This window comes from Cydia fagiglandana, chromosome 25, assembly GCF_963556715.1.
Source record: "Cydia fagiglandana chromosome 25, ilCydFagi1.1, whole genome shotgun sequence".
Taxonomy (NCBI): Eukaryota; Metazoa; Arthropoda; class Insecta; order Lepidoptera; family Tortricidae; genus Cydia; species Cydia fagiglandana.
The window spans coordinates 9,194,200-9,222,158 of record NC_085956.1 but is presented as its reverse complement, the minus strand read 5'-3'; the positions used below and the strand labels follow the sequence as shown (position 1 = coordinate 9,222,158).

Here is a 27,959-nt window from a genome sequence, read left to right as displayed (position 1 = left end):
AATAATTCTTGATTTATATCAACTTTAGCTTATGCTTAAGTTATTAAGGGTCATTGATAGTGTACAATGTGAGATAATCGTGCTTCCGAGAACAGCTGAAGGAGATGGCGCTGTATGGAGTATGGAGTAGTAGGTACCTAACTCTCTCTCTTCCGAGCTATATATCCCACATGGTGATGGGGTCAGCATGGCATAGGTATAATTACATTAATTACCCAACAAAATTGTAATTAATTTATTATATAAAACAATATATGTACAAGAATATAATCTCTCCCTTTGGTCGGTCCCTCATGTCTGAGGATCGTGGTCAGTATCAGGGTAATATATGAAGAACAAGAATATAATATATTAAGGATATTCATAATATAAAAAAAAATAAAAAAATAAAAATAAAAATAAAATGCATTTATTTCAGACAAACATAGTCCATATTTTGTTAGTACGTACATTTTACGCTTTAAAACTTATAGCTAAGGTTAACTTAAAATATAACACTCATTTGTTGACTGTACTAACGGTTGACGGGTAGGTACTGTCGGCAAAAAGAAAACGGCCCCAAACGGACAGCCGAGTGTACCGCCCAGTCCGTCGGGGTGTATGCTCTACTTACATTTTTTTGACATTCATTTGATCAAGAATATACAGAGGTAGTGCATAATTATTTTCCATCGTATTTTCACGGAAACGTACGAACGTGTCTTACTAATTCAGTCAGGCAGCGTATCTAAGATGTCAATTGCTTAAGGGGCCCACTGATTAACAGTCCACCGGACGGTATCGACCTGTCAGTTAGAACAAAATTTTGACAATTTCAAACAACTGATAAGATAAGATAAGATAAAAAATTGTTTATTCAAGTAGGCATATTACAATGCGCTTATGAACGTCAAATAAACCTTTACCGGCTCCAACCGTACACCTCTGCCCCGAGAAGATTTAAATCCCCCCTCAATTGGAGGAGGGTATCCCAATATGGGACCGGCAACAAACTCGGCGGGACACATCTTTTCAAAACATTATTACATCTTATATTTAACATGCATTACGAGTAATTAAAAAAAAAACAATTTAAATTACTATAGAATTCATGCAATTATACTCAGTGAGTACATAACTTTTTACAAATACGTAGCTCTTTCAGCAAACATATCAAATTCTTACAAAAGGAAAAGAAAATAAAATCAATAAAACAAATGAGGCACAACTGACAGGCCGATACCGTCCGGCGGACTGCTAATCAGTGGGCCCCTCTCCGTAGCGACGAAACGCAACTGTCACTGTCACACTAATATGGAAGAGTGATAGAGAGGCATAATGCATTTCGTTGTCGAAGCGATAGCGATTGTAACCTTGGCTAGGCCGGCAGTCTCGGAAAAAGTACTGAGGTTAACTGAAGTAGCATGACAAATACATACGAACGTTTCCGAGAAAATACGATGGAAAACAATTTTGCACTACAACAGTAAATTGAACTCGAACTTCATCTTAAAGCTGACTTAAAATAATTAAAATCACAGAGACTTAAACCTTGCCTTTTAGGTTTGAGTGTAAAATACTTTTTTTCTTGTTTTTTTTCATAAAAAACAATTAGGTACAATTAATTTCAAAACAAACATAACTTGTACTTTTCTTAAGCGTCGGAGTTCCAAAAATAATGTATATAAGATTAATTTAATTAACAATGTCTTTTGTAAGTACCAATCTTTTTTCTTTTTTAACATAATTTTTTTTAAGTAGGTACAAAAAGTAAAAGGGGGGTCTTTAACCTGCGGCGTTACTCAGTGGGCGGGGTTCCAAAAATACGAACACACTAGTATTGTAGGAGTGTCAAACGAATTTTATCTTATTTTTTAATAAAAAGTAAAAGGGGGTCCGTAGCCGACGGCGTCACGCAGGGGGCGGGGTTCCAAAAATCGTAGAGCAGGGGAGTGTCCTTAGCCTAAGGTACCCGGGTCCAACGCGCGACTTTGTATCGTCGGGCACACAAGTGTAACCAAGGGAAAACCATGACAGTCCAGTTTACGGCAAAATTACTTTTTTTATTCACAACGTTTGCCCTAGCTAGCACAAGTCGAAGTTGTAAAATTTTGCGTTTTTTCGCACTCTTTTTTTTTTTTAACTTTTATGTTTTCTCGGAAACTTCCCACCAACGCGGTATAAAGTCAGGAAACCTCTAATCAAATGCGAGGTACCTAAGTGTCCAAGTGACATTTTGTACAGAATCCACTTTCTTGGAATTTCGGAAGCTATCAAATAAATCTAAAAAATCTTACCTAAAGCATGTGGCTTATGCAAAGCGTAACTTGCTTAAACCAATTGTTCATACTGTTTGACATTTGTCAACTTTCAAATAACTAATGTGTCCCATAGTCGCTAAGCGGGCGTCACTATCATATCCTTTTTATACTGTGTTCGAAGTTGCAAACTTTGTCTTGTTCTGACAGGCCAATTCGAACGTACACAGATATCAGAACGATATATAAACGATCTCATTTAGTTTTCGTGTGAATTGCCTTTTCGCAAGTGTATTGTACAACGTTTTCCAGTTACAGTTCCTACTTATGGCCCTTTCAATTTGCGACACAGACACGTATTGCCCTTAATCCGGCCCTAGGGCGGTTAACCTTTTCGACGCCGTGTCAAACACATACAGCCGTATTCGAACAATGAGATACGTCAAATACTAGATACTGAAAAGATATGGAATAGATATGTCAGTGTCAAACAAGTGTCAAAAATGACGTTTTTGTTTGAAGAAATGTTAATTTTGACATTGACATATCTAATCCATATCGTTTCAATATCTAGTATTTGACGTATCTCATTGTTCGAATACGGCTGAAAAGCTGTCACGCGGACGCCACGTCACCGAAGTGTCAAAACTGAGTACCTAGGTCTATGTTGCTCTGTGGTCTGTGACCGATTAATCAGTCTTTGGCGTTGACCCTGCGATGCGGATATATCGGTCATTGGCATCCAAAAGGTTAAGTAGCACCACATGTACTGTGAAATTATATAAAATCCTCTTAACACTTGTCTCCACACCAGTACACTGCGCCTCCAGCAACCTCGAAAACGTAAAAAAGTAACCGGCAATTAAAAGTGTTTGACGACTGTTATTAACATTAACATTAACAGCTGTGCCTGTAGGGAATACCGTCCTGTGTAAAAACTAACGCTACGTCTTACGTAGGCGAACAACGCGCGAACGCGGCGCGGCGCGGCGCGGCGAAATCAATCCTTTGATGCCCATAGAAGTGTCCTACGTAAGCGATCTCGTTGCGAACGCGGTGCGGCGCGATTTGCACGCGAATGTCAGGCGGCGCGGCGCGGCGCGGCGCGGCGGCGGCCGCTTTCGCCGCGCCGCGCCGCGCCGCGTTCGCGCGTTGTTCGCCTACGTAAGACGTAGCGTTATCATAGAAATAGGATAAATAGGCAGTAGAAATGTGTTCTGTTCATACAAAAAATCTTTCAAACGAAAAAGTTTGTAAAATGTTTCGCTTTCGGTTTTTGACGAAACTGAATTCTACATAGTCCTATCCCTACTAATATGCAAGAAAAAAATGTGTAGGGTAATTCGCCAGTAACTGGCCACTTTAGGAACTGGCCGCCCTAAACTAAAAATGAATTTTAATCACTTATAAACAGAATTAATTTTAGTATTAGGTTTCAATAACTGGCCAGTCTTCAATAACTAGCCACGTTATACTAAAATGAATTATGTTTAAAGGTGAATAGAACTCATTTTTAGTTTAGGGTGGCCAGTTATTGGCCGATGGCCAGTTACTGGCGAATTAACCTATAACCTGAAAATTATTCCTGCTTACGCTACGTCTTACGTAGGCGAACAACGCGCGAACGCGGCGCGCCGCGCCGCGCCGCGCCGCGCCGCCTGACATTCGCGTGCAAATCGCGCCGCACCGCGTTCGCAACGAGATCGCTTACGTAGGACACTTCTATGGGCATCAAAGGATTGATTTCGCCGCGCCGCGCCGCGCCGCGTTCGCGCGTTGTTCGCCTACGTAAGACGTAGCGTTAGCGAATGAGCTAAGTTCTTAGTACCTAATGACCTAAGACTATTAGTATAGTGATTACTATTAGTTAAGTCTTTCATTGATAGTACACACAGCTGCAAAAATACATACATAAAGTGGGTATGCACTTTTGCAGCTCGTTGTATTTCAAACTTATTTTTATCAAAAACATAGCGAGGATTTGAAAAAATATTTATCTTGTTATTTCGTATTTATTTTTAAAACTTGAAACAGAATTGAACCTTACCAAGTTTCGATTTTTAAATTAATAAGCTATTAAAATAGCAAAAATTTAATTTAGTCCTTAACGTAATTAAAAATAATAATTTGATTCCCATGGATTAATACATGCTTGAGGTATGCTCCTTATGGTTTTTTTTTATTATTTTACTTAACAAAACGGCTTGGCGTTACTTTCTTACTAGCAGTACAGACGGGCGTTTGTTAAGGGGCCCACTGATTAACAGTCCGCCGGACGGTATCGGCCTGTCAGTTGTTCGGAACTGTCAAAAATTTGTTCTACCTGACAGGCCGATACCGTCCAGCGGACTGTCCCTTTAGTTTCATAATGTGGACCGGGACAAGTGGCGTACTATAGTTCGTTTATTTTAGCATTAGAAATAAGGTAAACAATCTTGATGTGTCTTTTAATTGAAAAACACATTTTAAAAATAAGTTACGGCAAATATGTAACAATTATGAATCTAATACGATAATTTATATTCTTCTGATTTCATAAGTAATAGTTTTTGATTTCTAAAAACGGACGGACGGGTTTTTTGCGGACCCTGGCAAAGGCCGGGATAACGCTAGGTAGAAGAAGAGGAGTTTTTGATTTTTAAAAAGCGTTTTTCAATTAAAAGACATGTCAAGATCGCTTACCTTCTTGCAAGTTCTTTCTAATGCTAAAAAAACGAACTATAGAAGAGAGGCTTATGCTTAGCAGTGGGAGATAACTGTGATAAGTGGGTGATATAATGATGATGATGAAGTAAAATACTGTATGTACAGGGTTGTTCCTTACGTCTCATGAATCAGCCTGTAGATGTCAAAGTGTGACCCAGGATTAGGGTTGCCTTTTTTTTGGTGGAATATGGAATTTTCCAGAACAAGGCATCAAAAATATATTACATTTTCAAAAAATATAGTACTTTTAGATAAAATACTAAACATGAGTGTAATATACGTTTAATCGGAAATATAGTATTTTAGCGTACTATATATTTTTCCAAAAGTAATATAGTACAATACTATATAATATAGTACGGTTGGCAACCCTACCCAGGATACGAAGATAACCATGTCAAACAAGTGCGCAAGCAGTTTCACCTATTTTCAATGCCAGCGTTTCAACCGCCCGTCTACACCGCTTTTATAACGCTTTTTATTCAAAGTATTTTAGTAACCATGACAAATAACTGTTTCACCTTTAGTATTTCCGTCAGGAGAAAAAAACGGTAAATTAAAAAAAACGTAGAAGCGAACGGTTACCGCGTCCCTTAATAAATTTGAATTTCGCGCCTGTTTCTAAGAACTAAATTGCCAAATGGATATTTTAACGCCGGCGTTTCAACCGCCCGTCTACACCGCCGGGTGTTTTTTTTAAAAAACGCTCTTTGTTGAAGGAAAAAGATTTTATTGTTTTTTGCCGGCCGCTCTTTTGGGGTCCGGTAGGCGGCTTTGTGGGCGGGACCCTGACGTAGGGGAAGTGGCTCTACGTGTAGATTTGAATACTTGGAAGTGACCAAAAAGGTTTAGCTTTTTAGGGTTCCTTACCCAAAGGGTAAAACGGGACCCTATTACTAAGACTCCGCTGTCCGTCCGTCCCCGTCTGTCACCAGGCTGTATCTCACGAACCGTGATAGCTGAAACGTGACAGTTGAAATTTACACAGATGATGTATTTCTGTTGCCGCTGTAACAACAAATACTAAAAAGTACGGAACCCTCGGTGGGCAAATCCGACTCGCACTTGTCTGGTTTTTACTATAGGGCTACGTATGGTGGTGGCAAGTTGGTAACATTTTTTTTATTTTGCAAATTATAAAATGTTCAAGGAAAGTGTCAATCTACCTATCATTACCTTTGCCGACCGAGCTTTGCTCGTAAAAGATATTATATATAGGACATTTTTACACAAATTGACTAAGCCCCACGGTAAGCTCAAGAAGGCTTGTGTTGTGGGTACTCAGACAACGATATATATAATATATAAATACTTAAATACATAGAAAACAACCATGACTCAGGAACAAATATCTGTATCATCATACAAATAAATGCCCTTACCAGGATTCGAACCCGGGACCATCGGCTTCACAGGCAGGGTCACTACCCACTAGGCCAGACCGGTCGTCAAGATAATATAAAAACTAAAAAAGAGATAAGACCCAGCTAGATCGATTTATCGCCCCCGATATGGCAAATTTCATCGAAATCGTTAGAGCCGTTTCCGAGATCCCCGAAATATAAAGAAACAAGAACTGCTCGTTTAAAGGTATTAGATAAAGATCTCCTGAGGGTACTTAACTAATAAAAATCAGTTAAGTACTTAGTTCATAAAAAGTAAAAAAAAAAAATATTCGACATATTTATCGACACAATCGCATCCCTATGATTCGTCACATCACTACGGGGGAGTGCCCGCCTCACGGCACGCCATTGTTTTCCGTCCGTCCGTCTATCTGTATGTATGTATGTAATTTGTATGGAAGCCATGGGAGCCTTTGTGACTGGAGTGACTGTCATCCTTTATATGTAACGAGTTATTAAGTTGTATGAGTCAGTCACAATGTATGAATGTATGGTTCTCAAGGATTTCTTTTGAAAAGTTTTAAGAAAACACTCGATTTCCTATTAAAAGTAGGGGAGACCGAGTTGAGTTGTGACACTTGTCAGAGGAGAGTTGGAACATGGATTTTTTGGAATCTATTTACTAGAAACTAAGAAATAAAACTGACATTTTAACTTTTTGTAACAAACGCACGCTGTTGCGACCTAGTTTCTAGTTAATAGATTCCAAAAAATCGACGATGTCACAAACACAACTCTCCTCTGTCACAACTCGCCTCGGTCTCCCCTACAGTCAGCAGCAGAAGTTTCTAAGCGGGCGAGGTGTTCAAAATTTCTCTCTCTCGTGGAGGTTACGAAAATCGTTATCCTATAGAAACTTTATTTAAAAATGAATAGAACAACTTTTTTTAGTTTTATTTCTTAGTTCATATTCAATATAATATTCAAACTTAAAACGTTAGTCATATTTTGGCTAAACCTTTTTACCTAAGTTTAAAAAAAAACCTATAAATCTAGACACCATAAATCCACATATAGTCGGTCAAGCCATTTCCGTCAGTAGAAAAGAGCGGCAAATGAAAAAAAATTAGGCTCGAACAGTTATCGTCCCATAGAAAATTTGAATTTCGCGCCTTTTCTACTGACAAGCTTGTTTGACCGTCTTGTAATAGTTATTTGTACAACAAGAGATCAAAGTTTGATATTTCTTCGAGTGCTTATTTTGAGTCCCGTGCAAGCGAAAGCTTTTATAAAATCGCCGTGGTCGTATGCCACGGTTATAAACTTAAATAAAAGTAATGTGGCATACGACCACGGCTATCCTCTGAATCTCTGTAAATATATAAAAAAATCAGTAAATTATATTACGTTGTATTTTTATATAAAAAAAATAGTAACATTTATTTATAATATTTCCTGCTTGATAATTTTAGATAAGAATTCTATCTTGTTTCATACTTTTTAGAGCGCGATTTGCAGTAGTCGGGTTTTAGTTTTTGAACTTATTTTTTATTAATACTTTGAAAATGTTAGTAAGCCGATTTTTGGTGTGATAATATTCCACTCTATGTAAGTTCCATTCCGAGAATCAACTATTTCAACCAAATAAAAGAAAAGGCTCAGGTCGTGTCATACCAGAAGGTTAAGGAGTTGGCAGAGGACCGGACTTGGATATTGCTCCTCCGACAAGATCACAGCTCTTAAATATAAAGAAGAAGAATTTCCATGGTTTGGTTTTAAAATAGTTATTTGTACAACAAGTGATCAAAGTTTGATATTTCTTCGAGTGCTTATTTTGAGTCCCGTGCAAGCGAAAGATTCTATAATAGATTCACGAGCGTAGCGAGTGAATCTAATTTAGAATCCTGAGCGTAGTAAGGGATTCAAAAGCGCACGAGATGTAAATAACTTTGATCTCGTGTAGTACACAAAATTTTTCACCCTAAGCAGTGAGAACATACCTAGAGGGACAGAGATAATAGAACCCAAGTATATCGTACTTGTATTAGACCCCGCATGTTGAAATGACATTTATTTTGACTATAAAGGTCACTTGAATGACATTTTGTCTCACTCAGTGAGCAAAATGCGATTTTGTTCACTGAGTGAGACAAAATGACTCAGTGAGCAAAATCGCATTTTGCTCACTGTTTTTAAGAAGCAAAGTACCCTTGTTCGAGCTGCTGAGGTGAAAAATATATTAAAGGCCACTTGATAATATAGGTATTGAAATTAGGGGGCAAAGTTTAACATAAAAACTCGAACCAAAAACGTCAATCACATTTTGACCAAAACACCTTCCTTAAATGACCTAAGCCTTCTAACTTAAAAAAAAAACATAAATCTCTCCACCATAAATCCACAATATAAATATTCAAGACGCTCTGAAGGCCATCCATTTTGTAAAATATATGAAAGGCAGCTACTTGATAATATACGTACGAGGCATGTAATTACATCGTATCGGGCATCGCATCGCCTCGAGTGGATATTTCGGTAACCGTTTGTCCGTTCGAAATTCGAAATTCTGTGAACTTTTTTAATTTGTTAGCGAGTCTCTTTTTCTGTATTTTTTTTTGCGGTGTTGGTTGACAGGATTTTATTGTTTGTTTTTAATTTCACCGCATTATGTATTTTATTTGAATTAATTATGTATTAAATCTATTTATAATACCTTCATACGAGCAATTCTTATTATTTATATATATATATTTCGGGGATCTAGGAAACGTCCTAACGATTTCGATGAAATTTGCTATATGGGGGTTTTCGGAGGCGAAAAATCGAACTAGCTAGGTCTTATCTAGGAAACGTGTATTTTTGAGTTTTTTTATGTTTTCCGAGCAAACCTCAGGCTCCTAGATATTTTTACTGGAACTTTAATTTGGACCCTATGATCCAGGTAAGGTAACTAAAGTCCAGGTAAGTTGTGGACTAAAGTTACCTGATTTTACAATACATTTGTAAGAAATGAGTGTAAAATGTAACAGTAAACCGTAGATAATAAATATCATAGCGTTACTATCTGCGGCCGCTTTGCATATCGCCGGGCCTACCGCGAACCCCGTTCGAGGTGTTGCCTCCCTGTCACACTTACGTACAAATTTACAAGTGCGACAGAGAGGAAAGACGTCGACGTGGTTCGAGGTAGGATCTGCGCCGCCCGCTTTGCATATCTCCCATCGAAACGAAACTCACACCGGAATGAACGTGTAAACGTTCTGAACGTTTGTTTTATGCAAAATATTATGTAGGGAAGAAAAATTAATCAATGCCATATTAAAAAAACCGGGCATGTGCGAGTCGGACTCGCGCACGAAGGGTTCCGTACCATAATGAAAAAAAAAAACGGAAAAAAAATGCAAAAAAAACGGTCACCCATCCAAGTACTGACCCCGCCCGACGTTGCTTAACTTTGGTCAAAAATCACGTTTGTTGTATGGGAGCCCCATTTAAATCTTTATTTAATCCTGTTTTTAGTATTTGTTGTTATAGCGGCAACAGAAATACATCATCTGTGAAAATTTCAACTGCCTAGCTATCACGGTTCGTGAGATACAGCCTGGTGACAGACGGACGGACGGACGGACGGACGGACAGCGAAGTCTTAGTAATAGGGTCCCGTTTTACCTTTTGGGTACGGAACCCTAAAAACCCAAACACACTATTAGGTACCAAACGGTTTTCTTAAGCTGTATCCAGACGAGACAATTTTTCGCCAATCTGATGAAATTCTCCGATCGAACAGGGCCGTGCGACGCAAATACCAATTTGATTCCCCGATCACATCAGCAGGTGCGGATACAAAAATGCCAATATTCATAGTAGAATACAAATTGGTGATTTAATTTGTGTACGTGTGGACGCTAGATGAGATTGACCAATTATTTTCCTGAACAAATCGACTGATTTCATCAGTCTCGTCTGGATACTCCTTTAGATCGCCTATTATACTTTTAAACGAGCAATTCTTGTTTATTTATATATTATTTCGGGGATTTCGGAAACGGCTCTAACGATTTCGATGAATTTTGCTATATCGTCGGGGGACAAGCAAAAGTCACTAACACCATTGAATTTATTGGATAATTAACCGTGTTACAAGTGCAATAAAGTGCATTGTTACTTAAATTTTTTGATAGTACTTAGTGACTTTTGCTTGTCACCCGACGATATGGGGGTTTTCGGGGGCAACAAATCGATCTAGCTAGGTCTTATCTCTAGAAAAATGCGCATTTTTGAGTTTTTACATGTTTTTGAGCAAAGCTCAGTCCCCCAGATATTTTTTCTTTAGAACGTGTCTCTTTCCAGAAAAATGCGGTCTAAGCGACGACCCCGGCCTCCGGGTGAATGGTAAAGGCAAGAAGATGAGGAAACCACGGACCATATACAGCAGTCTGCAGCTCCAGCAGTTGAATAGAAGGTTCCAGAGGACGCAGTACCTCGCGCTGCCGGAGCGGGCCGAGCTGGCTGCTAGTTTAGGCCTCACGCAGACTCAGGTAAGTCTAAGTTCTAGAATACTTAGGTCATAGGTAAAAGAACTAACAAGTGTTGCAAATATCAGAGTGGGGTCAAGCTCACTAGGCCTAGAGTTGAACCACGGACCATATACAGCAGTCTGCAGCTCCAGCAGTTGAATAGAAGGTTCCAGAGGACGCAGTACCTCGCGCTGCTGGAGCGGGCCGAGCTGGCCGCTAGCTTAGGCCTCACTCAGACTCAGGTAAGTCTAGGTCCTAGAATACTTAGGTCATACACATACATATGTCAAAGAGAAACTAAAAAATGATGCCAACAAGCTTAAACTTAGTTTTAGTTGTAATTTTAGTTTTTTGCATGCCAGATGCTGGTGAAATATGTGTTACCTAAGATGTATAATATTGTCTGATCATCTTTTGTACCATATTTCATGCATTAATAAAGTTATTTGTATTTGTACATTTTGTACAATATCAGAGTGGGGTTAAGCTCAATAGGCCTGGAATTGGTCTTTTTTGTAGTAAAAATAGGTCTTGGCACTTACACCATTGCCCCACAAAATGATACTATATTGCAGCCATAACTGGGTAAAAGCATGGTAAGCACTAAGCACATACAGCAGTTTTTAAGTTGTCCCACAATACTTAGGTCATAAGTAAAAGAATTAACAAGTGTTGCCAACAATATTAGAGTGGGGCACAGGTCACTGCATATGTTGCCATATAAAAAAAATTGACCGCCATTTTAAACTTTTTACTTAGGTACCAGGCCGATAGATGAATTAGATGATCTATAAAATAATGACTATGGTAATATAGATAATACAATACCTAACCAAAAATCTTAAGAGATGTGCGCAAAAAGTTTTTAAACACAGTAAAAAAAACATAAACAAATTAAAACCTAATAACACCATATGCTACTTTCTATTATTACGAAGTATGAATAGTTCCATCTCCTCCTTTAAAAAAAGTCATAGACAACTTTTAACTTTTATTCACTAAGTAATTATGTCGCAAAGCTATAATTAAAGAAGTGTAGACGTTGGCCCATTTTTTATTAAAACAAATTAAGCTGCAATATATAATCAACCTTAAAAACTATAACTTAAGGTTTAAATTCATTTGAAAATACAGTTATCTGAAGCGATAGCGAACATGCAATTAAAAACGTTCGTTTTTTAAATTCTGTCACAATATTTTTTTAAATCGTCATTCAAATTGTCTTTGGTTTTATTTTTAAAAGCCGACGGAAGTGAGATAGGTATTTTAGGTCTTTTTCTTTAGTTATGTAGAATGACCTAGAAAAGAAACATTTTGTTTAAACCTAGACTGCAGGCGCTTATTGAAAACGATGTCTTTGACAAAAATATCATCCTTTCAGCCATTTTAGTAGGTAGATTTTAAATTAAACTTATTTTCATATTCTTAATTTAAAACAGTACCTTATCAAATTGATCGCGCATAACAGAAATCGTCGACAACACAATCATGCTTTTTTCTTAATTTCATTAAAATTTTGACGTTTCAACTTAACTAGGATAGCCCAATAATATTTTTTCTCAATTCAAATTTCGAACACCAAAACGTCTCAACCGCCGCACTATTTCTATGCGAGTACGCCCTATTTTTTTTCTAACCAGCCAGTCCGTGTGTCGTATTCATTGCTTAGTAATTTTAAATTTCGAATTCAACCAAACCAGTATCTGATTACGTATAGTTCTTAAGGATCTCCAGGTCACGTTATGCTGGTTCTCGCTTACTTTGTAAGGGATTGGAACGGGACAGCTACATTCGTTTCGATTCGACTCGGAGCGATTGATTCGTCATGTGACCGGTGGGAATGAATAATCGTTATCGAATGATGTGTAGAGATTAAAGGGTGTAGAGGTGACATTTATTTATGATCTCATGTTTAATTCGTGATTTAAAAACGGTTATTTTTTATTTCAATTTGATCATAGTAGTAATAAGGACATTGCATTGGCATTCAAATCATATTGGTATCATAATTGATACATAGGCATGTCTCTTAGTTTATTATATGGAGTACTTAAATATAAGTTACGACATTTAGATAATTATAATAACATGATTTATTAGAGAATAAACTTAAGTATTACGTCTCAAATAAAAGGCAAGACTTTAGTTTCAAAAATCATATATTCATTTTATAAAATGTAACGTAAATATACTATATTAATCAAAATAAACCTTTTTTGGTTCTAACCTAATAGTTGTTGTCTAATTTTGTATGATGTCGGTATTGATAAAAACATAATAAGTAAGGCTACAGCTAAAAAGCTATTTAAATACATCATACAAATATTTGCTATCATAAAACCTTAGAAATAAAATAAATGTCACAAATAAAGTAATAAAAACGACTTAATGCAAAATACGTATAAACTACAATAAAATGTGTTTCACCCATAAAAGGCTTACTGCAATGTCATTTAATTACTGTATTAATGCATCAATAAAATAATCATATTATGTTTACATGCGGTAGGTAAGTTTTTAGGGTTCCGTACCGTAAGGGTAAAAACGGGACCCTATTACCAGGCGTGGCTCACTCCGCGATTTCGTCGCTTTGCGACAGGTAGCTAAAAGTACCTCCGTTCTGCACTAATTTTGGTGGCTAGCCATCTGTCCTGATCGTAACAGACGCGTATTGATAGAGAGGGAGTCTTCTGTACCTAGTACTATTATTTATTCTGTGCTATTACTAAGATTCCACTGTCCGTCTGTCTATCACCAGGCTGTATCTCATGCACCATGATAGCTAGACTGTAGTAGGACGATTTATTTCTGTTTCCGCTATAACAACAAAAACAAATATGTCATCATATCATATTATATCATATCATATATCATATCATATGTACTAAAAAGTACGGAAAAAGTCGGGCCAGTCCGACTCGCACTTGTCCGTTTTTTTTACGTACTTAGGCAGTAAAAAGACGTAATAAAAATTATTATAACCGCGTAAAGTTACTTTAGATTTTTATCAATAAATATAGGCATATTAAAGCTAGATTCGGGTTTCGATAACTCTGTTACATTTGCAAAGATAAAGTATGGCGACGTCATCATTCATGTTAATTTTTTTTTGTTGACGTCGCCATATTCCGGAAAAGTGTCGGATACGTGACGCTTTCTTAACACTTCTGACAAAGTTATGAAGCAGATATTTTTGATAACAGCTTTAAATTCAACGATATACAATTATATTTCTACAGGTCATTAAGGTGCCAAACGCGTCACCGACAAGGTAGAGTTAAATCAAGAAAAGTCTGCAGCGGTTTTTGTGCAGTGTTATATCAAACGTCAAACTTCTATGAAATTATGACGTATAAATAACATTTGCACTGCGTGGGCTATCAAAATCGCTGCAGACTTTTCTTGGTCGAACTCTAGACCTTTTTGTGGAAATCCTCTTTTACAGTTACATAAAAGAGCAACACTAATCCTCAATTACTCCATTAAAACTCCATAAAAATAACTAGCGTTAATCCGTAATGTTAGTTCTTTTTATGAACTAGTGGTAGAATAAATTAGTTCTTACGCCTCTGTCCGTTCTCTGCTCTGTGGCAAGAAAAAGTAAGAGCAGGTTAATTTTATTATAATTTAATATTTCTCGATTATTGTGCACCGCACTTTGATCAGCCGGTAGTAGGGATGGGGGGTTTGCACGACGGATCCGAAATGGGAAGATCCGCGGATCCGGATCCAGATAATTTCATACATTTCGGATCCGGATTGCAAACCCGAGATGGGGGTTATCGATGTTCTTGTCGTGTTGATAGGTACAGTCAGCAGCAGAAGTTGCTAAGCGGGCCAGGTGTTCAAAATGATCTTGACGCGACTTTATTTTTTAGAGAATTAGAGCGTGTTTAGGTAATTTTGAACACCTCCGCCGCTTAACAACTTCTGCTGCTGACTGTATCTGCACAGCTGCAGAGATAACTGACCCTCCTGCAAACAAGTTTACGCTCTGATAGAGTCGGACCAAGAAAAGTCTGCAGCGGATTTGACAGCCCACGCAGTGCAAGTGTTATTTATACGTCATGATTTCATAGAAGTTTGACGTTTAGAATAACACTTGTACTGCGTGGGCTACCAAATCCACTGCAGACTTTTCTTGGTCCGACTTTAGCCTAGCAGTTAGAGCTTTATTTATTCGATTTGTTTCCGATATGAGATATATTACTGATTTGTCAATGGAAAAAGTGACATTTCGTTAAACAAAAACGTAACCTTTAACACTGACAGATGAAGTATCATGTCGGAATTAGATCGAATAACTAAAAGTCAAATTGAAGCTAGAAATGAAAGAAAGTAAACGAATAAAAAAGTCACAAACATCGATACCAATCCCAACCCTATTCAACTCAATCCAATTCCATATTAAACCACAAAAAACTATCGCTATCCCACTCTAACCTATCCCCGTCCCGCTCTAACATAAAATCTACAATCAAAAACCACCCTTATATCAAAGGCATTACGATCTAAGTCTACATTTTTTTGCCATAGATAATAAATTATACATTTGTCTTTAGGTGCTGTTTACGATGTATTGTGGTTATAACAATCGAATCGGATGTATTTTTTTTCTATTCTGGTAACATTGGATTGCACAGACATGTTTGAGTAGACCACGCAAACGTGCTGTCAAGCTTACGATAGCATTACTTGGTTGGCGCGGTGACCCAAAATGAGTCTTGGCCACGTCTTGGCCTCCAACGATAGCATTTCAGAATTAATTTAAAACTTATCTTGGCCTTTTTCATTTGTGTGTTTCTTTTTCATGAGTGTGTAATCACTCATGGACAAATTATTTAGGGAGGTGAGCAAAAAAAAATTTAATTACTAATCCTGAAATTCCTTTAGGTCGTACCTAATCCAGCAATTAAAATGTTTTTACAGTACATATGGTCCTATTTTTCCGCACTAGTGCGTAAAATAGCACTTTTCGTGCGATGTCAAAAGTTTAGAGGGCCATATGTACTGTAAAACGTTGTACGATACACGTGCGAATAGATAATTCGCAACTCGTGTCGATTTAAAACACTCCCTTCGGTCACAGATCATATAATACTAGTACAGATACCCAATCCCATACTAAAAACGCGCACCGTCCTAAGTAGCTTATACTTGTAGCTAATTTTTTAGTTCACACTCACGAACTAGATGGCGCGCGGAGCCACACGGAGCTAAAAAAACTCTTACGATTAACATGCGTTGAAATGGCGTGGAATTAGCCTTCTTGCGACATCTGTTGTAGCTTTGACACACTAAATCTACGCGTCACATTTACTTTTAAGGTTTATTATCACTAGATGGCGTTTCTGATATCGGCGACATAATTAAAATTTATTTACATATTAAGTCAATTTACGATAATGAAATCAATTTAACTTTTTTGTTGCTTTTTTGTATTATAAATTGAAGTTTGATTAGGTACTTTAGTAAGGCGTCAAAGTTTCGTTACAAATCACAGGTCATGATGTTCTTATCGCTTAGGTACCTTGCTTCGACGCAAGGCCCCAACGTTGTCTGAACGGCTACCGCGATAACCGAAATTCGCAAATTGCGGGGATCTTTCTCTTTTACTCCAACGAAGGCGTAATTAGAGTGACAGAGAAAAATCCCCGCAATTTGCGAACTTCGATTTTCGCGGTTATAGCCCTGTTCTCTTTGACGGCGCAGCAACTAGTATCAATTTTCTCTCCTTGCTCTTTTAAAAATGCTGTTTGTCAAAAAAGGACAACCATACTGTCGACAAGATGGACTTCAAATCAAGGTGTTACCGTTTTAGGTGGTGTCAAGTTGTGTAATGTGTGCGTAAAAACCATAGATATAATATACAGAGATACCTTCCAAGCGAGCTGTCAGTGGGACCACTTTTGTTTAGTGTACGATTAACAATGAGGCCCACCTTGCTGTAGCCATGTCGATAAAGTCATATCGATAAATTATCGACATTTCTTGCAATTTTAATTTTACTTCAAAGGTTTAACGATACCTTAAATGAACAAAAAACGCTTTTATTCTTTATTGTGGTTATCAGATCACAATTTTATAATCACGCCCCAGCATCCAAGGGAAAGTTCAGATATTTAATTACGTATTATGTGTGCTCTTTTAGGGATGTGAAAAGTCGATTTTTAATCATGTTATATATTGATAAACGCTACACAGCGGAACGAAATAGGGATTAATTGAATCTTCAATATCTTCGTTAAACATAAACATAATTGAAATGCTTATGGACAATGAATATATTATAATATAATAATTCAATTATTGCGGAACACATATTTTAGTAGGTATTTATGTATTTTAATGAAATATCTGAACTTTCCCTTCGTTCCCTACTGGGGCGTGACGATAAAATTGTGATCTGATAACCGCAATAAAGAATAAAAGCGTTTTTGTTGATTTTATGTATCGATAAACCTTTGAAGTAAAATTAAAATTGCAAGAAATGTCGATAGTTTATCGACATGACTACAGCAAGGTGGATTCACATTGTTAATCGTCATAGAAGGTAGCATCCTATAGAAGTAGTATACGCGTGCCTCCGTGAGGGACTAAACATACGCAATGCGACAATATTAAAAACACGTTTTAACATTCAGTAGCTAACACACTATCGCACCGCACCAAGGTCATTGTGGGACGCATCCATAAGTAAGAGGGAGAAAGAGATATCGCTTTCCCACAATGACCTTGGTGCGGTGCGGTAGTGTGTTAGCTACTTTCCTGAGAACATACTTACCAAAAACAATCTACGTAATTCGGTCGGGTTATATGTTGCCCACCATAAACCATACTAAATTTATGGTGAGGAACAAACAAACAGTGAGACTGTGACAAGGACAAGCAATAATACGGCTTTCTCTGCTACTCCTACTGTAAGTTCCATAAGTGCATCTCATTCGGTCGTTTGGCCCCTCCCCCTTTTCATCTCAATATTATTGTACCTCTATGTTAATCGTACACTAAACAATAGTGGTAAAGCCCCCATTCACACTCCTACCTTGTAATCCGCCTCGCAGGACTACGGCGTAGGATATAGCTCACACACCCTCCTACGTTGTAGGTCGCCTTGCAGGACAACGGAGCAAGAAATCGCTCACACACGGTACTGTTTTGCCGTCCATCATCAGTACTGCTTCGTTTCTCACAAGTGTCGGTCTACTTACTCTTGAAAATGTTGCGTGCAATAAAAAAAAAAAAGAAAATAGCCTCTTCTGCTATGTATTTTCTTGTTATTGGATAAAAATACTTAGAAAAGAGTGTGGGAAAAGAAACTTCTAAAAATTCGCCAGAGAGTGCCATATTTCTTAAGTATTGGTAATAATTGTTGCAATGCCTATTCCTCCATTGTTTGTTGGAGTCTGGAGTGATTGAGTGATTTTTGGTCCCACTAACAGCGATTTTCTTTATAAATTTCAAAAAAATGGCGCGCTCTGTTGTCATACGTCAAACACCGTAGTCCGCAACGTAGGACGACAAGCCACACACAATCCTACGCGACGGAGTACAGCGGTGGGCGGGGCTTGCAGGATTTGTAGGACCCAAGAGGCATCCTACTTGGATGTTGTAGTACGGCACGTAATCCGCGACTCTCATACACAATCCTACCCAATGAGGCGGACTACAACGTAGGAGTGTGAATGGGGGGCTTAACAGTGACAGCTCGCTTAGACTTCATCTTTAAGTATATTATATCTATGCTTCGACGCGACAAGCCGAAGTTCGATTAAACCACTTAAGTAGCTAACACACTATCGCACTGCACCAAGGTCAATGACCTTGGTGCGGTGCGATAGTGTGTTAGCTACTTTAAACCAGCGAGCTAACTTACTTTGCCTCTGTATATATAATAATGCATTAATCAAAGAGGCCTCTAATACTGGTTTGAAGATATCTAGTACCTACGCATCACATTATTTCGGCATAAAGAACACGGCAATAAGCGCTATGATTTATTTTAATAATAATATTCTTGGCGCTATGCGATCATAGACTAGGAATCCTCTAGACCGAGTTTAGAGCAATTATTTCAATCAACCGATGATGCCAAAAATGCGGGGGTGCACGGGACGAGGTGAGCGAAGTCCCGTGCCGTGATTGTTCCGTTCAAAGACACGGACATCACACAAAGACACTTTCGACTCGAACATGGAGTAAAACTACCGTATGCGTAGTTTGTATACGTATGTATACGTAGGGGGTAGCGCGACTATGCTCAGTCTGGAGGATGTTTTGTCTGTGTATGCGATGCATTGCTTGCTGTGCACGTGGCCTTGAGACCCAAGGTTGCGCCGATACGAAAGATTTGATACTTACGTTCATTAAAATCGAAACTAAGCGAATGTAGCTTTAGCATGATAATAAACGCTTAATAGTTATTTATTTATTTAATATTTAACTTGAAATTAGGATTATATGAAGGGTTTAACATGCTATGTATAATATATAATTATAATATACTGTATAGGTATAATATATAAATACTTAAGCTCAAAATCAAGAAGTACCGGGGTCTCGGCTCCGAATATTTTTTATGCCATTTAGGGTTGAGTTAAGACCCTTGGTCTAATGCTCTGCAGCTTTTTAAAGAGCTATCAAAAAGACTGATCTATTTCACTGGTGACCAAAGAGCTGGCAGCTTTCTCCCACAACGTGTTAGCATCGCAAATCGCAATATAGTGGGGAAATACTGCCAACGTCCTCGGCACCAAGCCTAAGGGGCCCGATTTGTTAGATATATTTTTATTTTATACAGTATTAATTTTTAGTTTCAATTTAGTTTTATTTTATTTTTTATTATGTGCCTAGCTAAAACAGAAAATAAACAATGAATACATAGAAAACACCAATTACTCAGGAACAAATATCTGTACTCATCAGTCATCAAGTGTTCGGCAAAGTCGGTGCCACACCACGGGATTCCTACTAGAAATCTTAATATGACCATGACTCAAACGCTGCTATCTTGGTCGAGAAAGTAATTTGAGTATTAGAAGATCGAGTGTTATTTTTTTATAAATGGACTTTTATACACTGAATCATAAATTTTATCATTATTGTTTAAAAACATTGACACTTACACTTTTACAGAGTAGGTATTATTTCACTTTCCCGTATAAATTATATATCATACTACTTATTTTTTGCACCCGTGTTAAATACAGTGTTGTCTAAAGTAATAAATAACCATTTACCTGACTAGCTGGTTTGTCGAATCAAATGTCACAGTTGGAATTTCTATAGTTTGCGTCAAATCTAAACTAGGACGAAAGAGACGGCAATCAGTGTCCCTTTATTAGTTTATTCTATCCTTTTCTAGTTCAATGATAAAGATTTGGTTGATAACCCATTTCTAGTAGAAAATATGTTTATTTATATTCCTCAGACCATTAAGTTCGCATGTTGTGATTTAAAGTTTATTTGCTTAGTGTTTACCTAGGTATTGTAAAACCTTCACCCATGTTCCATATTATATTTATTATACTGTAATATAATTTTATTTCAATAACTTATTAAAATGAGAAACATTGTAGAAGTAAGTAATACACAGTGATCGGCACGACCCGTGACGCACCGCGGGATTCAAAGAGGAAATAATGATATGGACATGACATGATTCGCAAAAATTAAGAGTTATGTATTTGTAAATAGAAGTGAGAATATTTAATAAAACCATAAAATGTATAATTTTTCATTAAAGAAAATATTAACTTTGGTTTTATTTTATACTGCGTAAAATATTACGTGCACTCATATAAAATAATTATATAAGTGTTAAAATATAATCATTTAAAGTGCATAAAAACCCTTTTCCCTACCTGGCTACTACTACCTGGCATGTCGAAGGTCACTATCGTGTTTTCTATTGTTTGCGTTTATGATCAATCCCGGGGAATATCCATATTAACATAATGATTGAGGTCATTGACACCATGCGGCACGGGTCGTGCCGATCACTGGTAATACAACACGAATCCCGGAATTCCCACGGCACGGCATATCCATATTAGCATATTGATTGAGGTCATTAACCCCGTGTGGCACCAACTCTGCCGATCACCTTATCACACAAATAAATTCTCTTACCGGGATTTGATCCCAGGACCATCGGCTTCACAGGCAGGGTCACTGTACCTACTAGGCCAGACCAGACCGATCGCCAAATAAGGTAATAATATGACTCATAGGAGTCAAATGAGATTTATAGTTGTATTGTATTGTACTTATAACAAATTATAAATAAATAAATCGTAGATAAATATTATCGAGCGTCAGAGGGCCTATGGGGAGATCAAGCCGCAGGACGTAGTGCGTGCCATCATGGCATGCCCCATACCGTAATTAGTGAACGTCCTCTAACAGTACCTCCTCCGGGCCCTCCAGTGTCCTCTCTCTCTCTCTCTCTCTGATCTATTGTCTTAGCACAGTAGGAGCGCTGCGACAGCACAGAATAAATAATATAGGTAGTACTACAACCGTATAGAAAGGACACCTACAAAACCTAAGTTTGACAGCGATTCAGGAACAAATCATGCTATCCCTTTCTACTGAATGTCACTATATCTTTATGATTTCTTTTTTATTTTGGCTATTAAGGGTTGTCGAAATTCATGTCTTTATCTTATCTGTGGTCGTGCACGCAAAAGGACGTCAAGTGGTGCCACCTTGCCCAAAAGGAGGAGTGTATTCCCACGCACTGGCGACAGTATCTCGCTTGCGTGATAGACTACTAGGTAGACTAGGTACCCATCCCTCTCATATAAATAAAGTTATACATATAAAGAGCTCGGTACCTACCCATCGTTTGATTTGTGCGAGAGGCAATTAGCGTGACTCGCGCCTGAGTCGCGCCATAGTACATTGTGCTAGCCTCGCGCCTCGCCGTTCTCTGGACGAGCTTGATTCGGAACGGGTGTTATTGCTTTGCGTGTTTTGAAAACTACCTATATGATTGCATTAAAAAAATAAAACACAGTAAACCTTTTTTTTTCTTCAGAGTTTAGGTCATTTGGATTTTTTAAACTATACTGCAAAACGTAATTCAAGACCAAACAAAGTAAGAAAATGTTGCCACTTTTTACTAGCGCGTCTTGTATTTATGTAAAAATAAGTAAATAAAAGTACTCTTTTAAATCGTAGGAGTAAAATTACTAATAAATATAAATTATCTTAGCGTGATTATCAGTGTTCGGCAAACTTGGTGCCACGCGGGGTATAATGACCTGACCTGACCTGAAATGAGAGTCGGGCCTTCAATATTGAGAGGAAAGGGGCGGCCGCTTCTCCATAGTTACGTAGATCCCATTTTCCTCATTATGGAAAACATTTGTAGGTATGCCACTACGTTTGACTTTTTTCGAATTTTTGATTATTGTAAAAATTAGGAGCGAAAAACAGATTTCATATAAATAGCTAAATGCTCCAAACTTTTATAATAACTAAAAATTCGAAAAGAAAATTAATCGTAGGGTCATATAGTTGTGGTTGATATACAAAAAAATCGTAATCGAAGCCGTTCATACATACGGTTTGAGCGCATTGTATGAATGACCTTGATATGCCGCTCGCTCTTTTGCGTCACACCCCGGACACTGGCGTTAAAATGTATGAAACAAACGCGTTCCTACGCACAGACTGTGTGCGTAGGTAAGCTCGTGTAGGTAAACGCGTACCATGCTTGTGTGAGTGAGATAAGACGTGCGAGGGTTCTCGCCAGTTTGTTGTCAAGTTCGATGACCTCAATTACTCAAAACTCATTGCGCGAATTAGGAAGAAATAAGAATCGTATTATGTTGTAAGGTGGGTATCTAAGCTCAATTTATACAATAGTTTCCTATTTTGAATCAGTATAAACAAATTAACGAAAATTTTGTAAGGAAATTCAGGCCACCAACATATTACGTAAGTTGTAAACATGTTTTTTGTTCATATAGGTATTGTACTGGCTTCAGTGTGATCTGATAGGTTTTGTAAATATTTGTTTAATATTTGAATATTTTACGTGGCCTCCGCTCTGCGCACCGCGTCGTCGCGTCCTTGCCAGCCGGTAACGCTACGTCTTACGTAGGCGAACAACGCGCGAACGCGGCGCGGCGCGGCGCGGCGAAATCAATCCTTTGATGCCCATAGAAGTGTCCTACGTAAGCGATCTCGTTGCGAACGCGGTGCGGCGCGATTTGCACGCGAATGTCAGGCGGCGCGGCGCGGCGGCGGCCGCTTTCGCCGCGCCGCGCCGCGCCGCGTTCGCGCGTTGTTCGCCTACGTAAGACGTAGCGTAACTGTGAGGTAACCGAGAGCGGGTGGGCGGCACTTTCAACGGGAGGCAGGGAGTGTCCATACTGTACGTTAGTACTCTTTATTATACTGTGTTTGCGTCCAGGGGTGACGGGGCCGATTTTTGAATTTCGATCGCTTGATTTCGTCACTCGAAAGTCTGTGGAAAACAGTGAAATACAAATTTTTGAAATACGAGAGATAGAAATTTGGAATCGAGTGGTAATGACCACTCGTTTTCAATTCTATTAGTAGAATTTAAATGCCTAGTAGTGGAGACATTATTGAACGAAATACACGAAATCGAGTGGTAAGTGGCCCCCAGTCCGCGGGGTAACACTTCATTAGCTTATTAAGTTACTAATGAAAATATCCAAAACCGAGTTAAAGATTATTGTCAATTTTATTGACTGGGGCACAGCGAATTTCAACAAAATATTTCTAACATTTTTTACCTTCAATAGAAACTAGACATGTGCGCCGCGCCGCCGCCGCCGACGATTTTTCCACGCCGCCGCCGATAAATTTGACCGGCGTATAATCGGCGTGGAAAATTTGGATAACTATCGTGTCTTATTGCATGTTGCGTAGTTAGTAGATATTAGTGTCAGAGGTAGAATTTAAAGAACCTTAAAAAAATTTCGCTTATAATTTGCCAGTGAAACAAATTAGTATCATTTTTGTCGTTGCGGTGTTAGCTGTGATAACGATTTAGCATTAATTTAAACAAGACCTAGTTTCTGGATCACAGGTTATTTGATAAGTACCTGTTTTTACGCACAATTTTTTTATACAACGCATTTTGTTTTACATTCCCTAAAGTCAAGAAAATAGCAGGGTCATATCCTAGGACATAAACATGCTATTTTCTACTTAGAATGATGATGTGGAGAATTATGGTCATCATATATGATATATTATAATATATCATGGCACTTACACGCTGCAAGTGCCATGCGACACGGGATGAGCGAATCAGCCTGCCGGAGACGTTTACTTTGGAAAACGACGATATCTTTATTCTAACATACATTTCTGATAAACTTCAGTTCAGACAAATGTAAAGTATAGGGATGTAACGATACCGATACCGATACGATATATCGGCCGATATAACCGGCAGACCGATATATCGGCATCGCCGATTTAAATTCAGCCGATATTACAGTTTGAAAACCGTGCGAAACGAATGACGCTGCTAATAATTTGAATACACTTTGTTTCCATAACAAATAACCCTCCTTTTGTGTTGCCGTAGTCGGGTAAAAACTACCTAAAGTGAACTATAATTACTGATTTGGATTTACTTTTGCATTGATTGCTTGGTCGTTACCTAAATAAATGTTTTCTTTGATTTTGATTTGGCATTTTTATTTATTAGTTTACAGTTTTTCACCGTTCACAAAATCGAGTGTCTATTAATACATAAGTATGTATGTTTTATGCATAATAAGTATATAATTCCTTATTTGGTATATATATTAGCTAACTACTGTGCCATTGATATCGGTATCTGTATCGGTATCGCCGATTATTTACTTAAAAAATCGGTATCGGTATCGTAGGTACGCTTACGAAGTCATTATCTCCCTTAAAATGTAGCGTTTTAAATTGTCCTTATTAAGTTTGTATTTAAACATACCGTTGGTAACTGTTACGTTCGTTTTACCCTTTGGGTACGGAACCCTAAAAAAAGCAAAACATGTTAATGTCAGGTTCTATGTGATTCTATTTCTTAAAAATAAACACAAATTATATTCCTATAAGTAAATTGATAAAACATTGAGATACTTAAATAAAAAAACAACAAAAAGTTAAGAGAGGACATTATGTTTATTTTTGATAACCAAAGATAACCGTGGAGTAGACAACCTGCTATTTAATAAATTTTCCTCAAAATCCCTTTTAAGCATGTGATTACATTATTTGGGTTATAAGCTCGCTCGGTGAATACATTGGACAGGGTGCTGTTGCGGCTGCCGCGCTGTGCCGCGACGCTTTGCAAAGTCTGCATCAGCCGCCACAGTCACAGCCTCCTGAGCGTAGTAGCGAGGAGGTGGGACAGTGGCCTAGTCAGGAACTGGGCCTCGCTTCACAGACGCACAGCAGTTGTCCATGCCCAAGTCAGCGAGCGAATGATCACCCCACACGATGAGTCGCGATATGCAACAGTCTCAAAAGCAGAAATACAGACCTCTCACATCCTTCCACAAGAAGGGTGTCGAATGATTTACCTACCTATTACTCACTTCACTTAAGTTTAGGCACTAATATAGTTGTTTAAGCATTTTCATGTTACTAACAAACTATGGACACATTATGGACACATATTCGTCTGAAATAAATGCGTTTTTCTTTGTATAAAATCTCGGATATAAAATGGCCGTCGAGTATTAATCCTCTGTGCAATTTAATTATGTGCCCAGGCTACATATGCAATTTTATCACAGTGCAACAGCTGCTCGCCATTACATACAACTAGAATTTTAAAATGAATTATACCTTATTTCTGAATTAAGTGAAGTACTAGTTGTTACTCCACCGCAATACTATGTCACAGATCATATAGGTAATACTAGTACTATGTTTACCTTTTCATGCAGCATGCAGCAAGCATAACCAACTCTACGATCTAGGACCTTAGGTGCGAGGATCACATACACAGATTATTCAGACCTTAATTACCAATAATTCGCCTCATAAATAAATGTAATGAGATCTGTCAAAACGATATACATTGCAAGTTGCAGTTGGTTAACAGTCGCATCACGGGTCGATAGCGAAATTAAATGTTAAAATCATCAATTATATTATAATCATCTTTATTTGTGTTAATTGTGTTGCAAAATTTTTATTTTAGATTTTGAATCAAATGATGACTTCTTAGATTTACAAAAATCGTGAATCTTAACTTGAAATAATTTTCTCATCAAAAAATCAAGATGAGTTGCATCGTGATAATCATCAGGAATTTCGGTATTATTAATCAAATTTGTAATCAAGTTCCTCTCATGAATGAAGTCGATTCTATTATTAAACAAAGTAAGCAGTCGATCGACTAATTGTAACAAGAAATCAGTAGGCGATTTTAACGTCGGTGTAAGCATATTGCTGTATGTTTTGTTAATCAATAATAATTCCCTTTTATCTAATAAATCAACTTCATTCTTGAGCAATAATTGTTTACAGATTGAGCAATCAAATTTTTCAACGCACACCTTGCCCAACCAACCTGCAAAATATACAACCGAACATGTTTCCAAAGTTATTTCGTTCGTGGATCCTGGTATGTTTTCAGAGGCTACTATTTCTGAAACAGAAATGGTAGCTCCTGAATTAGAAGGACCAGCAATAGCTTCTTCGCTTTCATTATGGTGTGTTGAAATTGAAGACGCTATTTCTGACCCTTCAAGTCGTTGTGTATTCGGTTGGTTGGTGGTTGACAAAAATGTGTCATTATCTGATTCGCAATTTGTATTTTCTAATTTAATTAAATTGTTCAGTAAATTTGATCGGAACATAGCTCTTAAACTTTTTGATGTTGGATTTCGATTACACCCACCTCTAATTCTGTAAATTCCGAACAAATTTTCGATCACGTCTTGATTTAATCTATTGGTCATTAAAAAATTTACCTCGGTGCCCTCAGAAAATTCTTCGGCGGAGAACTGAAGAACGGCATTAATTGTTTGCTGCATACCCTCGAAGCAAGGGGGGGTTGTCAATTTAATTGAATTATTTTTTCCAATCATCTTTTTTTTCAAATCGGCGAATATTTTTTTCCCTTCAATTAAGATTTCGTATACACGTGATTTTTTATTGTTAGTTAAAGCGCATTTGTATGGATTTTTATCGAATTTATTTTTTGAATTTAATGAATCAAATAAATCATTGACATGCATTACAAAATCAGCTGTGGTGTTTGCCGTGTCGCTTTTCAGTTCTCCGCTATCTATTGCCGTGATTATCGCTGCACCGACCGAGTGACTCAGAACTTGAGTCGCAAGTTTAACTTTCATCTTTTGAAAGTTATTCGGTTTAAGATGCACCGGGGTTAATTTTCTTAATGATTTACTTTTATTATTTTTATCAATATTGTACACCTCAATTATATCTTTAAATGAAATTTCATTTCCATTTAAATCAAAATTATTGTCAATCAAATTATTTCTTATATTTTTAATCAAATGAGGCACATCATTAATTGCAAAAATCTTGTGATCATCAATAAAAAAGAAAGGATCGTCTTTAGTTGCCCCCAAAGTTTTAATTGCCTTTACGTTTGTGGTGGCTTGGTCACACACCACGACTTTTGGCAACAGCCCACATTGAAACAATTTATTAATTACAGATCTAATCAAATTAATCAAAATATCAGCAGCAACGGGTTTGTTCGAGAGAAAATATGCCAGAGGGATTTTCCATTTAGTGTAAATTCCTCTGGCAACAAACACCAGTGCATGCTGGGCAACTTTGGGGGAACGGTCACCTTTACCAAAATCTTCAAAACCTTCAATCATATCAAATTTCATTGTATAATCTAAATCAACCTTAATGCTCATTTCATCGAAACATACAGTGCATGCTTTGTCTTTAATTGATGAATCAGCAAACTTATTCCTAATATTTTCAAATATATCATCGTTTAGTCCGGGTAAACAATCGGTGGCTTGTAACCAGTTCTGGATGGTGGTCGGAGCAGCTAGTACTACACCTTGGTTTCTCAAATGATTATATGCGGCTGGGGATTTGTAAAAAAGTGACATACAAAATTTTTTTTCGGCCTCTGTCCACTGTTGCTTATTACTTTTTCTTAACTGCATCTGCGTCAACAC

At 37.6% G+C, this 27,959-nt stretch overlaps 1 protein-coding gene across 2 annotated transcripts in view; it reads left to right on the top strand.

The window, feature by feature from the left end:
• The window catches only part of LOC134677061 (homeotic protein distal-less), a 166,278-nt gene that overhangs the window by 28,416 nt on the left and 109,903 nt on the right, over nucleotides 1–27,959 (top strand). For both annotated transcript variants that reach the window (XM_063535501.1, XM_063535500.1), the window contains exon 3: nucleotides 10,640–10,827. In XM_063535501.1, coding sequence (XP_063391571.1) covers nucleotides 10,640–10,827 — 188 coding nt within the window. The remainder of the gene's footprint in view (nucleotides 1–10,639; nucleotides 10,828–27,959) is intronic.